Source organism: Rhipicephalus sanguineus, chromosome 1, assembly GCF_013339695.2.
Source record: "Rhipicephalus sanguineus isolate Rsan-2018 chromosome 1, BIME_Rsan_1.4, whole genome shotgun sequence".
Lineage (NCBI taxonomy): Eukaryota > Metazoa > Arthropoda > Arachnida > Ixodida > Ixodidae > Rhipicephalus > Rhipicephalus sanguineus.
Genome location: NC_051176.1, coordinates 264,150,668 through 264,164,755, shown reverse-complemented (window position 1 = coordinate 264,164,755; position 14,088 = coordinate 264,150,668). Strand labels below are relative to the sequence as shown.

At 47.9% G+C, this 14,088-nt stretch overlaps 1 protein-coding gene across 1 annotated transcript; it reads left to right on the top strand.

Moving 5' to 3' along the window:
* Positions 1-257: 257 nt before the first annotated feature.
* On the top strand, positions 258-4,513 carry LOC119378874 (uncharacterized). The gene is made up of 3 exons (XM_037647920.2): positions 258-400; positions 1,618-2,027; positions 4,184-4,513. The coding sequence occupies exons 1-2, from the start codon at positions 389-391 to the stop codon at positions 1,987-1,989; spliced, it is 384 nt and encodes a 127-aa protein (XP_037503848.1). The 5' UTR covers positions 258-388; the 3' UTR covers positions 1,990-2,027; positions 4,184-4,513.
* Positions 4,514-14,088: the final 9,575 nt, after the last annotated feature.

Genomic DNA, 14,088 nt, shown 5'->3' with positions numbered 1-14,088 from the left:
TCGCCACTGGCCTTGAACCGCAGTCTGGGAAAAGGCGGTGCCCTCTCTCCCCGCAGGCGAGGGCCGCCACTCCATTTCACCAACACCTGCGGCTGTGGGACACGAGGAGCACCTTTAAATATAGCACGGGGGAATAGCCGCGCACGCGAAAACGATTGTCATGAAGACTACAAGGGCGCAAAGAGGAAAAAAGCGCGCCGCCGCCGCCGCCCTGGCTGGCTGGCTACTTGTGAAGAGCATGCCCCAATTCTCGTACGCCGCTCGATTGCCGCCCGTCTTGATACAAATTTAGCCACGCGTTGCGCGTATAAAGGAGAACCGGTCACCGGAGCCCGTTCAGTCGCTCGCGTTATCGTTTGGGGAGTCCACCTGAGGAGTGCCGGCCGCCATGGTGTCCGCGGTGAGTGCCGGGGCAGCCACGTGCTCGGATGTGTGCGCGGGGGCCCGCAGGGAAAGCAGGGCTCCGCGGCGCTCGGCGCCGGGACCCAGCGGCGCTCTGCTTTCCGCGCGGGCTTGGGACACCCACGACTGCGCCGACGACGCGGTGGCCGCCGCTTGTGCTGCTCTCGACAGCTGCCGTGACCTCGTCGGGTCGCTTTCGATGCGCCGGTCAACTTGTCGCGTCACGGACTCGAAGCGTTGACCTCGGCTGCCCGTCGCTCAGCGTTCGGCGCGCTCTCCTGACGTTTGCGCCGCTCCTGAGCGCTCGGCTCCCGGTGGTCGAAAAATAGACCCAGCAAGGCGCAAGTAATGTCTCCTATGCATAGCGGCGGCTGTAGGTCAGTAGCCTGCAAGCGCTTTCCTGGGTGCCCGTGCACACTGTGCGTGTATTAACATATCCGTGTCTGAATATAGCGCGCCACTGAAGTTGACAGCGACAGGTGTATAAAAGACATGTATAGCAGGAGTCGCGACGATTGTAACATGACCGAGACTCGGGCTATTTAGTTGAATTGTGTGGTGAAAAACAGCTCAAGATGTAAAGATATTAATGATCTCGCGAATCCTCTAAGAACAACATTCTTTTATTGACGTGGTGCCATTGAATGATTAAGTGCCGCTGAACTGAACTCTGCTACATACTAGCATATAATTTAACTTTTATTGATGGAATGTTCCGACACTTCCTAAGGCTATCGCGGGAGCATATTTTAAGTAAATAATCAGGGTCGAAATCCACTCCTACGAAGAAAATTGATGCTTGTTCATCTTAAGTATGCCTTTTTTTCAGTTAATGCATCGTCATCTCGTTATGCACCGGTCATCATCTGCCACTTTTATCAGTGTGCGATGACAGACACGCCATCAGACTCCTCCTGAACAGCTTGGAAGAAAATTTGTATTCGGGATGCTCTACCGTGCCCGAAAATTCCAAAAGCGTAATTGAATTCGGCCACAGCGGCGGACCATTATAAACCTCGCTAACGGCAGAAGATTTCGTTAGACTCGGTTTCCTTAGGCTGACACATTGTGCTAATTAGAGATCGTGTTAACCAGTCCTTTCAAGTAGTACACCTGACAGGACTGGCGCGCACGAAACATGTGATGCGCGTAATAAGCCTCATCCGCACTTTGCTTTGATGAGGGGCCAACAAATGTATGCCTTGTTCTGCGCAGCTAAGCTTTGTTACCGCTGCTGTGTGCATCTGCGTCGTCTTGTGCGATGACGGACACGGCATCTACAAGAAGTTCCCGCCAGCTTCTTTCACCATTGGCTTCGGCCATGACCACGGTTTGAAGATTGCGCACGGCGGCCTCAAGGTCGGCGTGGGCTTCGGCAGCGGCGGCGGCGGCCTCGGCCTGGGTCTCCTGCATCGCGTGGGTGGCGGCGGCGGCTACGGTGGCGGATACGGCGGCGGATATGGTCATGGCGGTGGTCACGGCCTAACTATAGGCCTCCTCGGCCACGGCATTAACCTCGGCCACGGCGGAGGCTACGGTGGTGGCTATGGCGCTTACGGTGGAGGATACGGACACGGCTGGTGGTAGACGGACAAACCACTTTCATCGATTCACCTGCATTCCCGGTAAGCCATTAACTGTGCCCGGATACGTTGGAATGCGCATAACTGGTTCTTGCGTCAGCGTTTATTGAATTATAGTTAGTTTTTTAAGCCATCTCTTAATGGGCTGAAATGGAAACTATAGCAGACGCCAATGAAATACCACTAATCTGTGGCGCGAAACCGCCGAGGTGGTACAGTGGTTACGGTGCACGGCTGATGACCCGAAAGTCACGGTTTCGATCCCGGTCGCGGTGGTCGCATTTAGATGGAGGCGAAATGCTAGAGGCCCCTGTACTTAAATTTATGTGCGCTATAATTAACCACAAGTGGTCGAAATTTCCGCAGCCCTCCATTACGGCGGGACTCAGTCATATGGTAAAACCTCCTAGCACTTATTACTCCGGGGCGAAAGACAGTGCCAGTTGCATTTTACACAGCTCCAGTTTCCTGCTCTTGTTTTTGTGTTCTGCTTGCTAAGTGAAACCGTGCAGTGACGCTGTGACGTGATTATGAGAAAGGAAGCAATGCGCAATGATGCCATGGAGTGATTGCCAGTACCAACGTACATCTGGTAGGCTAAGAAACGTGTCTGCCGTGACAGCAATAGAATAAAAATCCGCATTCAAAAGGCACTATCGAGGGTGGTAAGCAAAAAGGAAAAAGTACTGACCAACGGTGACCATGCAAATATGACTAGCGAATACGGCTGGATAATGAAAAACGGCGAGCAAAAAAAAAAAAATAGGGTTTCTGAATCTAGTTTGCGAAACGTGCACCACGTTTAGTAATTTTTCGACTTGCTGTTTCCGATGTCACTCATTGATTAGAACGCAAGGAGGTAACCTTGCATAAGCACTCACTACCAGATTGTCCCCTACGTTATCTCCGATGGGCCCGAGATCATCGCGGACAGTCTTAGCGCAACATTGTACACATGAGCAGTAAATAGAGCCGGAGCAAATACACAAACGCAAATATACATGAAAGCTGCTAGCACGCACTAACATGAGTCTCCATGGTAACGCGCAGCGAGTCGTTTCGCACGTATTACTCTCTTTATTTGCTCTTACATAGCAAACGACTTTTTCGCATTCTTCATCCATCACTGGTTCTGCAAGCTTGTACGGTGCATCGCCGCTACACGCATGCAGACCGCTATGATGACTTTAATTACGAAAATAGCACCATAGCGAACGTTGCTCATAATTTCGAAACTGCTTTATTACGGTGAACGCATGACTATAGGATACTTCCGCTGCCATCACATAAGCGTCTGCTATTATTCTAGACGTGATGAATAAAGCGGTCAATGCAAAACAACAAGTGGTCCCTGTTTAACAACACCGATTCTCGTAAACGTAGCGCTCAAAAAAAAAAAAAAAGAAAGAAAGAAAGAAAAAACACTTCTTTACATTGCGACTGCTGAAGTTCTTGAGCTGCGCGAACTTCTACAAAACAGCAAAAGTTGTTAAAAGCAGGATAAAGAAGCTTGATTGGTTAATTAGGCCTGGACAGCAAGAAGGCATCATATATTATGAAGCTAGAACAGTGGCAAATTTGAAGATGTAGTACCACTGCTTTCCAAGCATAACATTTCACAGTGTTAACAGTGCGCAAGGGAGAGCTAGTAGTAGTCAGAACCCGTACTCATTTTTACTACAAGGAAAGGCAACGGTTGATCAGATAGAGCGCAAGCGGTATACTTCGATTGTGTCGATAGTATGTCAGAAACTATGCTGATTGTATTTGTGGTGCCACGTTGCGAAGGTGGGGCGCGATATCGTTTTACATCCTTCGATGTGGGCTTTGCTCTATGGGGAACAAAGCTCAATGTCAAGTAAACAGTTGTTTAGAGTCATAACACACCAAATGTGCACCCATCGGGCTGTGCAATTTGCGAACTCTTCCCCATCTCTGCATCTTCTCTAGCAACAAAAAAGTAAAGAAAAGGGAAAGTCTTTATTTTTCTTCAGCTCAACAACCCAATCTTTTCGCTTACCTGTGCACTGACAAAGTATAGCGATTTGGTGCACGCGAATTTGTCTACACAGTGTGCTTCTGATAGAAATGAAGCGCTCGTCGGAAGTGCAGTGCCCCTTCTGTCTTCGTCCTAACTTGATGCGCTCTAGTGATACAGTCACAAAGTTCTTTTTCTTTTCTTTCCTCACTCTGCGCAGCTTCTGGAAGCTGGGGAGGCGACCATCATCTGTACATTACTGCCATCGTCACACATCTGACGCGGCGCCCGTCAAACGCCACCACTCTGTCCGGGTCCATCGGTGGTTCGGGGGCGCCGCCCAGGCGGCGAATCGCGCGGCCCACGTCCAGCGCGTCAACGGTCTCACCTGTCAGTAGCTGAGCTCTGTTCGGGGCGAGCCGACACGAGACGCCCGCCGTGCATCAGCCTTGCGCGCCCCACGGCACAACGCATTGCTCAAACGCGGGGCCACATTTCACTGCCCTCGTGTGTTCATAGAAAAAAAAAGAAAAGTTCGGCCAGTATTTCCCGTCACACGGAAGCAACTCGCATCGCGTTATACGCCTTCGCACAGCGTCGGTACATGTTGTTCAGAGGCTGTACATAAAGACCGGCTAACGTTTGCGATGCGAAAGAAGCGGGGCAACATGTTCAGCAAGAGAAACAGAAGTCCGATATGCATGGGCGATTGACTTGGCCGGGGTTTATTCCAACGCGCAGCCGCAGAACTCGGGCTGGAGGAAAGTCCCGTGAGTCAGTGCACGTTCCTTTAACCTGCGATCTCCGGCTGGTTGTTGGGTCACAGTCTTAACGAGTTTATCGAGAATTTCAGCTCGTTTATCTATTCCCTTGTGATCACGCTGCACTGCTTCTTCCGCAAAATCGACCCATTTCACGTAAAACCACACTTGTTCAGCTCGACATGACACGAGTCACGCGACTCTACACATACAGGAGTGGTCAAAAGTTCCCAGGCCACTATCCCACGCGATTTTACGGCAGCGCGGTCTGGGAAGTTTTGACCAACCTTGTGCGTGTCAAGTGGCTCACCCAAAACTTCCTTGAATGCGAACGATTGAGCGATAAATGCATGCAGCCTTTTTGAGACAAGAATAAATTTACGCCCAATGAAACCACTGCGCGAGCACACAAACGAACGCAGCATATATTCATGCAAAGACAGAGAACTATTTACTAAGGTAATTGCGGAAAGGTACTAATTTCACCTTATATCGTCTCATATTATTATGTTGGGTAGGGCAAGTCAGACGGGGCTAAACATTTTGTTGTTTTTCAATCGTATCCTGGCGTAAGGGTGTTAACTTATTGAGCTGGGCTTCAATTAAACTCCACTGACCGGTGTACACGCTGTTTTTTAAAGGCACGCATAGACATGCATGGGTAATGGTTGTTTAGTGCACGTAAGTCGGAAAAATGGAACGGAGTAAAATGCATTCCATGACCCATGGCTAATCAAACACGCGGTTTGTAGCCTAACCTCTCACCGTCTGTATTTTTGTTGTTATTTGTCACTGTCATTTTCTCCACTACATCCATAACGAAGGTGACATGGAGCAGAAACGCGACTTTGACAGTCCCTCTTTTATTATTTTTTTGTTTCGTGTAAATTAAACATGCACGACAATGTATTGTGGCTTGAGTCGCTTCTTTCCCTGTCGTCAAGTGCTTTGCTTTTTTTTTTCTTTTACGTTCAGTTCTCACGACCAACTGTGAACAACGAAAGTGTCGGCTACGTATGCAAGAAAGCGTATGGAGGCGCTCAAGAAGCCTCAGCTTCCACATGTCGGCTACGTGCATGGACTGCATATATGTGAAACGCAAATACTCCTGCTCTGGGCAGTAGAAATTATGCCAGCAGGCCAAAGCTCAAAGGGGTTAACGCTACACGTTTCCCCAAGACGGAAGAGTGCACAAGTCACTATAATTTATACAGACAGCGAGTTCGCTATTTGTATAAGGTCACGCTCTGTGCGCGCCGAACCCTCTAGCGACAAAGTATGCCAGACAAGCTGTTACTGAAGCCTGTGGCCAGATATCTGTCGCAAGGGCGTTCAGTTTGAGCCTAAATAACGCGGAAAAGAGACGAATAGGGTTCTGAGAAATGTAACGACTTCTTTTCAGCGCTATGAATTGGCACGAACTGCATAAAAGATAATATAGTCGCCATTGGTTCTGCTGCTGCTATATACTTATATCAACCCAACATGAGCATCATCAAACATATACAGGGTGTCCCAATTATCACGCAGCACGATATTAAAAAAAAGAGGAACGGCGTTACGCAAAGCAAGCCTAGTTCATATTGTTCCTAGTGCACTGGAGAAGCCACTACTATTTTTTCGTTAATGAAATTTAATTAGTCATAATTATAATTGTAACTCAAAAAGTACTCACCTAATTATTAAAATGTCAGTGAGGCATATGTAGGCATGTTCAAATGACATCTAACTGCGCTATTTGCAGCAACGTACTAATTGCGCGCTCATTTTTTTCCAGTTCATAAAGAAAGCCCGCGAAATCTGAAAAGTGACACGTGACAATTCTGTTGCGCGCATCCGAAAGCTGCGCCCTCAGAGAGGTTCACTCTGAGGTAGCCTATAAAGGAAAAATCTATCTAACCTATCTGTCATTTCCCGACCGAATTAAGAAACGCCCCGCTTTGGTCTTACAGAGTCAGGCCGTAATCAGAACAGCGCTCCTGCCGTGTTATCAATGAGTACAGTCGGCTGTGAGATCTGGATAATGATAGTGTCGTTACACTCGAGTGGAATGAATCCCTACAAGATTGCGACGCATGTTGGCGCCGGACCTGCAACCTCGCCAAAGTGCAAAACGCTGTCTCTGGCAACGGACAACAGGTAAAACGGGTGCTTGCAGTAAGGTTATTTGAGGGCGCTGTTTTCTTTTGCGGGTGGAAGCGTAGTCATGTGTTATTTTTTCATTTATCAGCCGGAAAAAACGAGCACGCAATTAGTACGTTGCTGAAAATAGCGCACTTAGATGTCGTTTGAACATGCCTACATATGTCTCATTGACATTTTGATAATTAGGTGAATACTTGTCGAGTTATCAATACAATTATTACTGATTAATCAAACCTCATTAACGAAAAAAAATAGTGATGGCTACTCCAGCCTACTAGTAACAATATATACTAGGTTTGCTTCGCGTAACGCCGTTCCTCTTTCTTTAAATCATGCTGCGTGATAGTTGGGACGCCCTGTATATCAATTTGGAGTAGCGTTATCTGATGTTTCGCTTCGTAAGGTTATAGATCTTGTTCTTCACGTGGAGTCTAGGTGGCCGATTGCTCAAAGAAAAAAAAAGAAAAGAAAAGAAATACGTGAGCGCCCGTGTATGCGGCGATTATAGCACAGTGGCCTTTACCAGGTTCGCACAATGACAGACGGCTTCCGTGGCTACTTTTAGCACCAGACATTTACAGCTGTGACAGAGCCATTTGGGCTCAAAATGTGGTGGCTTCTCGGCAGCACGAAGTTTAGTGCTGTTTCGGCAGAGAGGACCATCGCACGTGGCGGCGAAACTGCTTCGATCATCAAGTCTACAGAGGGAAACCCTTCAGAGGGGGCACATTTTACTGCCCGGGTTAGATGTCACGACAAAGTTTCCGCGAATGTTATTGAACGTGCTTTGATCTCTCGCATACATAGCGTAACCTCAAAACGTGCAGCCTTTCCTGGTGATGTGTGTATACCATTAACTGCGGCGTGAATGACCATACGGAGTGCTCATATTCCGGTCAGTTGATGGGGCTAAATTATCAGTGGGCAGCTAGCTAATGAGATGGTTATCAAGGCCGTGGGTTTGATCTAGCTCTTCTATTATGCTTTTGCCGCACTCGATCCCGAAGGAGAAAACCTATAGCCGTTTGTGCTGCATTCACGTGCAGCTGCAGAACCAACATGCGCTTCGGAATTACAATATATCGTGAGGCTGAACACACATCACGTATACAGCGCAGCTCAGCTGCCTGCAGGTTACTTATCTACTGCTTTACTATTTAACGCGATAGCGTTAAAAAGTCCGGGTCGCAGAAATTCCGGTGTTGGTTGTCGGCGGCGCTGTCCGTGAGCGAAAAATCGAGACTGATGCAAATAATTGATTGATTGGGATATAAAAATCGGGAGTTCGAGCCGGAATTAAACACAGGCCTTCTGTGTGACAGTGAGATGTTCTACCACAGAGCCATGCCTGTGCTTGATACTCCTTCCTTAAAAAAAAAAAAAAAGAAACCTTTACAGGCGTGATTTAGTGCGAGGAGTCGCGTTAAAAAAATGTAATATTTTGTGGCAGAAGCATACAACAGCCCCAGGCGGTTGGTTTTAAAGGCCTACCCTTAACAGAGCGCTCAGGCATAATTTATCAGCATCATCAGCCACAGCATCAACAAAGTGTACAGCTGCAGACGCGCAGTGGTTACTTCCTAATTCACAGCATGGTGAAATATGGCATTGGGCGCTTCGCAACTTTATATATTTGCAGTACGCATAGTGGGAGAGCTTAAAACGGTCAATTTTATACGCGCACAGACATTCCTTTCCTGGCGGGGCGACCGAGGTGTCCCCCGAGAAGCGAAGCATGGCACAAGAATGAGAAGACAATGCGAACGGTGCCCGATTACGCTATCGCGTTCCACTCTCGAAGTCGGAGCTCAAGCGTCCTCCAAGTTTTTATTATTGATTGTAGGCACCAAATATATCAGCGACGTTAAACGGCTATTTTCGCGCGGCATGTACACACCGCTTGAAAAAGATGAATTACGGTATCAGGATACGCATGCATATTACATAGGTTCACTCGACAGCTTTCCCGTGGCGGCGAACGCGGCAGGATCATCCGTCTTCGGAGCGTCGAGGCATGGCGAGGCACGCCCTGCGCTACGGCGTGCGGTTATACCCACCGTGCCTACAAAGTTACATTGTTATATATTCCGATCACGTGTCGCCTCATCTGAACATGACAACCGTTTGTGTCGACACGCTAAAGTGGGCTCGCTCAACGTGAACGAAGCTTTGTTTTACAACACTGGGCTAGAGAGAGAGAGAGAGAAAAAAAAGGACATTGTAAGGTGGAGTGAAGACGATTGCTGTCCCTCCAGTGCCGAACGTATCCCCGGTTTCGTTAATGTGGGTCGCACATAGAAGCAAATGTTCCGATGTCTTAATTATACGCCCTATGTTTCCGACTCCACAGTTGCTTCTGTTTAGTTGTCATATGATGTCGTTTATCCTTTGTTGACACGGTGAGGGCTGCCGCTACGGGTTGTGCAAAACCAGTACACGAAATTGCTATCAGCTGCGACCTGCGCTTGACCATAGCAAAGTCGACGAAATGCCACGAATGCTTCTCGTAGAGGGTTTTCGTAATGTTCAGATTTCGTACATTGAGGAAATAACTATACGCAGTGGCCTGCCTCACTTCAGGCGTCCCCTCCTCTGCAAGTAGTACATTGGCCGTCAGAGGCACCACTTCACTCAGTGGTTGCTCGATGCTTAACACAATATAATACATGGCCTCGTGCAAATGCGCAGCGGGTCGTTGTGCATCTTTTCATAGCCTGTTTGCGCTCAGCGTGTACTTATCTCACCGTCGAATGCACTTGAAGCCTCTCGCGCGCCAACTCATCCGAGTCGGCAGCTCCGTCAGCTCGGCAAGGACTGCGTAGGCTGCGTGCACGCTTCAACTTCGAGAGGCTGCGCAGCGAGTGTTTAAACTAGTTTGACTCGCTATAATGTTGAGATGAAAAAGAAGTGAAGTGGCATCGCTTCATGCGAGTCACGAGCCATGACGACGATGCAAGAGCGCGAGGATGAGCCTGATGCCGAATGAGCGAGGACAAGGCGTTGCTTGAGAGCTCTCATTTCGTTCTTTTGTGCGTGCGGTGTAGAGTGAATGGACGCTCACTACACGCTGCCACTCGCCATTTGTTCAAGCTGCATCTTGTCAGAAGTTGGCTTTTTTTAACGCTATAGGCACAGCTACGGATGCTCCTCAGGCGTGCCGCAGTCGTAGTCAGGAGTCTATTTTAGTAAGCCAGGGACCGCTAGACCACCTAGGTCTGCACGTGCTCATCTAATTGGTCAAATATCCGTCCCACGTGCCGCGAGAAAGCCATAATGGAAGGTGCATTATAGGGCCGCCAGTTTCGGCGCCCACTCTGAGAACGTCTCTTCTTTTATCTCCTATAGACCGCATGCCCTCTCTCATGCACGTACCGCGGCGCTCGGGCTTTGAAAACCCGTATCTGTGTACTGGTCGAATATAACTGGATCGCTTCCTTCCTGGTGGCGTCCAGATCAGCGTGCTCGCGTCTTGTACATCGACGTTTCGACACGCTGTCCGACCGTGGTACCGCAGCAGGGAAGGAGATGCGCGCTGTCTTTGTGTGTGAGCATGCAGACGTCTTAATAACCGAGGAAACACGTGCGCACCCTACTTGTCGGTGCGTATAGGGCTCGCTGCATGGGCGCAGTCCTGACGCGAGAGTCGTGACATGCTCGCACGCTTTTCGGCTCGCGGGGCGCCCTCAAAGAAAAAGGCTCGCCTCTTCTGCATACCACGGCCGCCCTATTTTTTCTGCCCACCACGTCCTGGATGCTCGGCTCGTTTGCGCGAGGAAAGAGTGGCCCGGGCTGCGCCTCGCGGACTGCCATGCTAGGATTTCAGGGTCGCCTTCGGGGATTGCGGAGAAAGAAGGCTACAACGGCGGGCGCCCTTCCTTACCTTTTAATTACTGTCGCGCGCCGCGGGAGAGGTTGCGCCAGTAAAACAGAAAGAAAATTTAACGGGTTGTGGGAAAGGCGGCCCGAGAACACCATGAACGAGGAAAGTGTGTGAGAGAGAGAGCGTCTTTGCTTTTCGAGAAAGTAAACATGTCTTCCTGGATAGCTGGCTATCCCGACGGGTTTTTCACGCGTCGGCAATGCGCACTGATGCTGAACGAGAAGGCAATCCGTGCGCTGGTTCTCTCGCCTTGGCAATGAAGGGCTGAACAGCGTATGCCGAGGCAGTCTCGCGTTACTTTCCTCAGTATCTCTGTCGCGTGCATGTCTTTTTCTTCTCGCCAGCCTCATTATGGCGGCAACGCGTTAGCAGTGCTGGTCTTGTCAAGCAGCAATTCTTGTTCTCTTCGGCGTGTAATTTTGTTTCAGATGTGCTTCTCGCAGCGTTACGTGGGGGAGAGCTTGCGGAAAGCGAGGCAGGCTGGTGCGAGTGTAATGCACGGATTAATTGCGACTTACAGGGATAATGGCGTATGATTTCACGAGAAATAAAGAGAAGGGAAACTTGGGCGTGCGCGAGAGGCGTTTGAACGTCGCATAAAAAAAGATTATATATATATATATATATATATATATATATATATATATATATATATATATATATATATATATATATATATATATATATATATATATATATATATATATATATATATATATATATAGCCAGATACAACTTAAGAAGTCCGGAGAGCACCCAGATGACCGAAGCGCGGCAGCCGATCGCCTCCGCAGCTAAAGAAATAGTCCCGCTCATACACTCGGCAATGTTCATCGAAGGCGGGGTCATCGGCCGTCCGCCTCATGACGTCAGTCCACAGTGCGCGCCCATTGGTGCAGGCTTGTGTGCATCCGCCATTGAGGAGCAAATGCCGCGGACTTCTGAAAGTTGTATCCGACTGTAGTCCATCATCTGAAGAGTGCGAGAAATAAGGGACAAGAAGAAGTGGACGACACGGGCGCAATCTAACAACTACGTTTAATAACTGAACTTTTTTTCCGCGCTCTTCAACTGAATGCAGTTATACAACCTTATATTCAATAATCAGTATTCAGTACTTCTAGTCCATGAGCTTGACTACGGGAAGAGGTGAGATACTACTTGCACGATAACCCTAAATGCACATTCGATTAATTAACAAAACTTGACTAATTATAAGTCCAACTAAATACTTTACTGGACATAATGCACAGTTACGAATCGCAGCCGGATACGCCTTGTATCCACTTGGAATGAATTTTCAGGATGACGCGCACGAGTCTGATAGGTTCTTAAAGTGTGCGACAAATTATTTCGGCGTGCCATTTATTTTTCGTGCATCAGTGCATTAAACGGTATTTTGCAAAAGAAGTAACTGGAAGAACTGAGCATCTTTACAGCAAGTTTGACGACGCATATCTCGAAAACCGTGGTGTCATCCTACAAGTTAATAATAATATCTGGGGTTTAACGTCCCAAGACCACGATATGATTATGAGAGAGAGGGCTCCGGAAATTTCGATCACCTGGGGTTCTTTAACGTGCACCTAAATCTAAGTACACGGACCTCAAACATTTTCGCCTCCATCGAAAATGCAGCCGCCGCGGCCAGGATTTGATTCCGCGACCTTCGGGTCAGCAGTCGAGCGCCATAACCACTAGACCACCGTGGCGGGGCATCCTACAAGTTAGTTCGTATAGTAGTGGGTATGCATTTCAAACTCGCGGGCCCAGCTTATTTATTCGCAGTATGTATACAGTCGTGAGCAATATGGGAGGGAAGACTAAAATTACCTTTTAAAGGTCATAGCCGCTGAAGACAGTTGGCAATCACAACAGTGTACATAAAACTAAATAGTCAAGCGGAAAGGTATCTCTTGCAATTCAGTACGCCCTATTCATACCGGTACATTACAAGTAATTTTTTATTGAACACGAATTCAGTGTTCCCTGTCATGTTGCTTAGGACTGCACAGCTGGTCACAAAATAATTAGGAACGCCGGACAGGTGGCCGCTCGCCGGCGGAGCGTGCCGGCAAAAATAGTGCCATGGTCTGCGCGTGCGCAGCATCCCTAGCAAGCAAGCCTCACTCCTCAGTGAATCTAGAATGGCGTTGCCTTGTGCCAAGATGCTAGCATTAAGCGCCTCAGCGCTATTAAAAACGCCCGGTTTTGCCAGCGCTAGTTAGTCGAGCACCATAAAGATACCGACCAATCAGGCCAGTGGTGCCGAAAAGATAAACGGTGCCCAAAGTAAAAAAAAAAGATAAAGGGCGCACGCAGATAAAAGGCGTGCGTGTGCGCACAATCCAACACGCGCGCTGAGGCAACGCGTGACAGACCCTGTCCGCCCAGCCATTCTGTCACAACGCTGACATGCATAGCGCAAGCCTTTTGGCGCAAGGCATCGCCAGGCTACATGCACTAGGAAGCGAGGCATGAGTGCTATAAGGTGACCGCGCACGCGTAGACCGTGACTGTATTGTTCCACCGGCGTGCTCCACCGGCGAACGGCCACACATACGGCGTTCCGAATTATTCTGCGAGCTCCTGTACTGCAAATCAATAATTAAGAACTAAATTAGTGAAAGATCGTTAATATGTCGATTGTGTAAGCAATCTCCGCCTCATCTGCGCTCGGTAACATTTGAAACTTCTGTAATTATAACGTCCCTTAGGCGTCACTTACTACAATATACGTTATTGTCTATGTAACGTCACTTATGTGTCTGAGCTCTGGGAAGCGAAATGAATTAATAATTTTCTCAGGTTGCTAAGTATCACTATACTAATTATAATTTTAAATAGGAAAAAAAAATTCACTGTATGATTTTCTCAGGCTACTAAGTATCACTATGCTAATTATAATTTTTAAATAGGAAAAAAATTCACTGCGTACATCATTGGTTCTGGCAGGGCACAGGTTTTTACTATATAGTTGATGCAACTGAATACTTCATCTAACTGTATATACTAACGAAACTAAATGCAATTTTCGGTAAAACGTGAAATTTCATAGCGTGTAAGAGCTCCATCGGAATCTTTTCCACTGGCTAAGAATGCATATCCGTCTGATCTTTTTCTTGTAACTCTAACATGTAAGTCAATGCCTTGTAAGACGTGTTGAAATAAGATACGCTTAGAAAATACAAGAAGCATTCCCAATTTAAGTTAATTAGTACATTAAATACTGATGTACACGATCATTCGCCGTGCGGTCAGAGTAACCAAGCATGCTCACATGCAAGTATTCTCCGCAGGCTGAAATGTGGACAGAAAACTCTTTGCAATGCTCTCTTG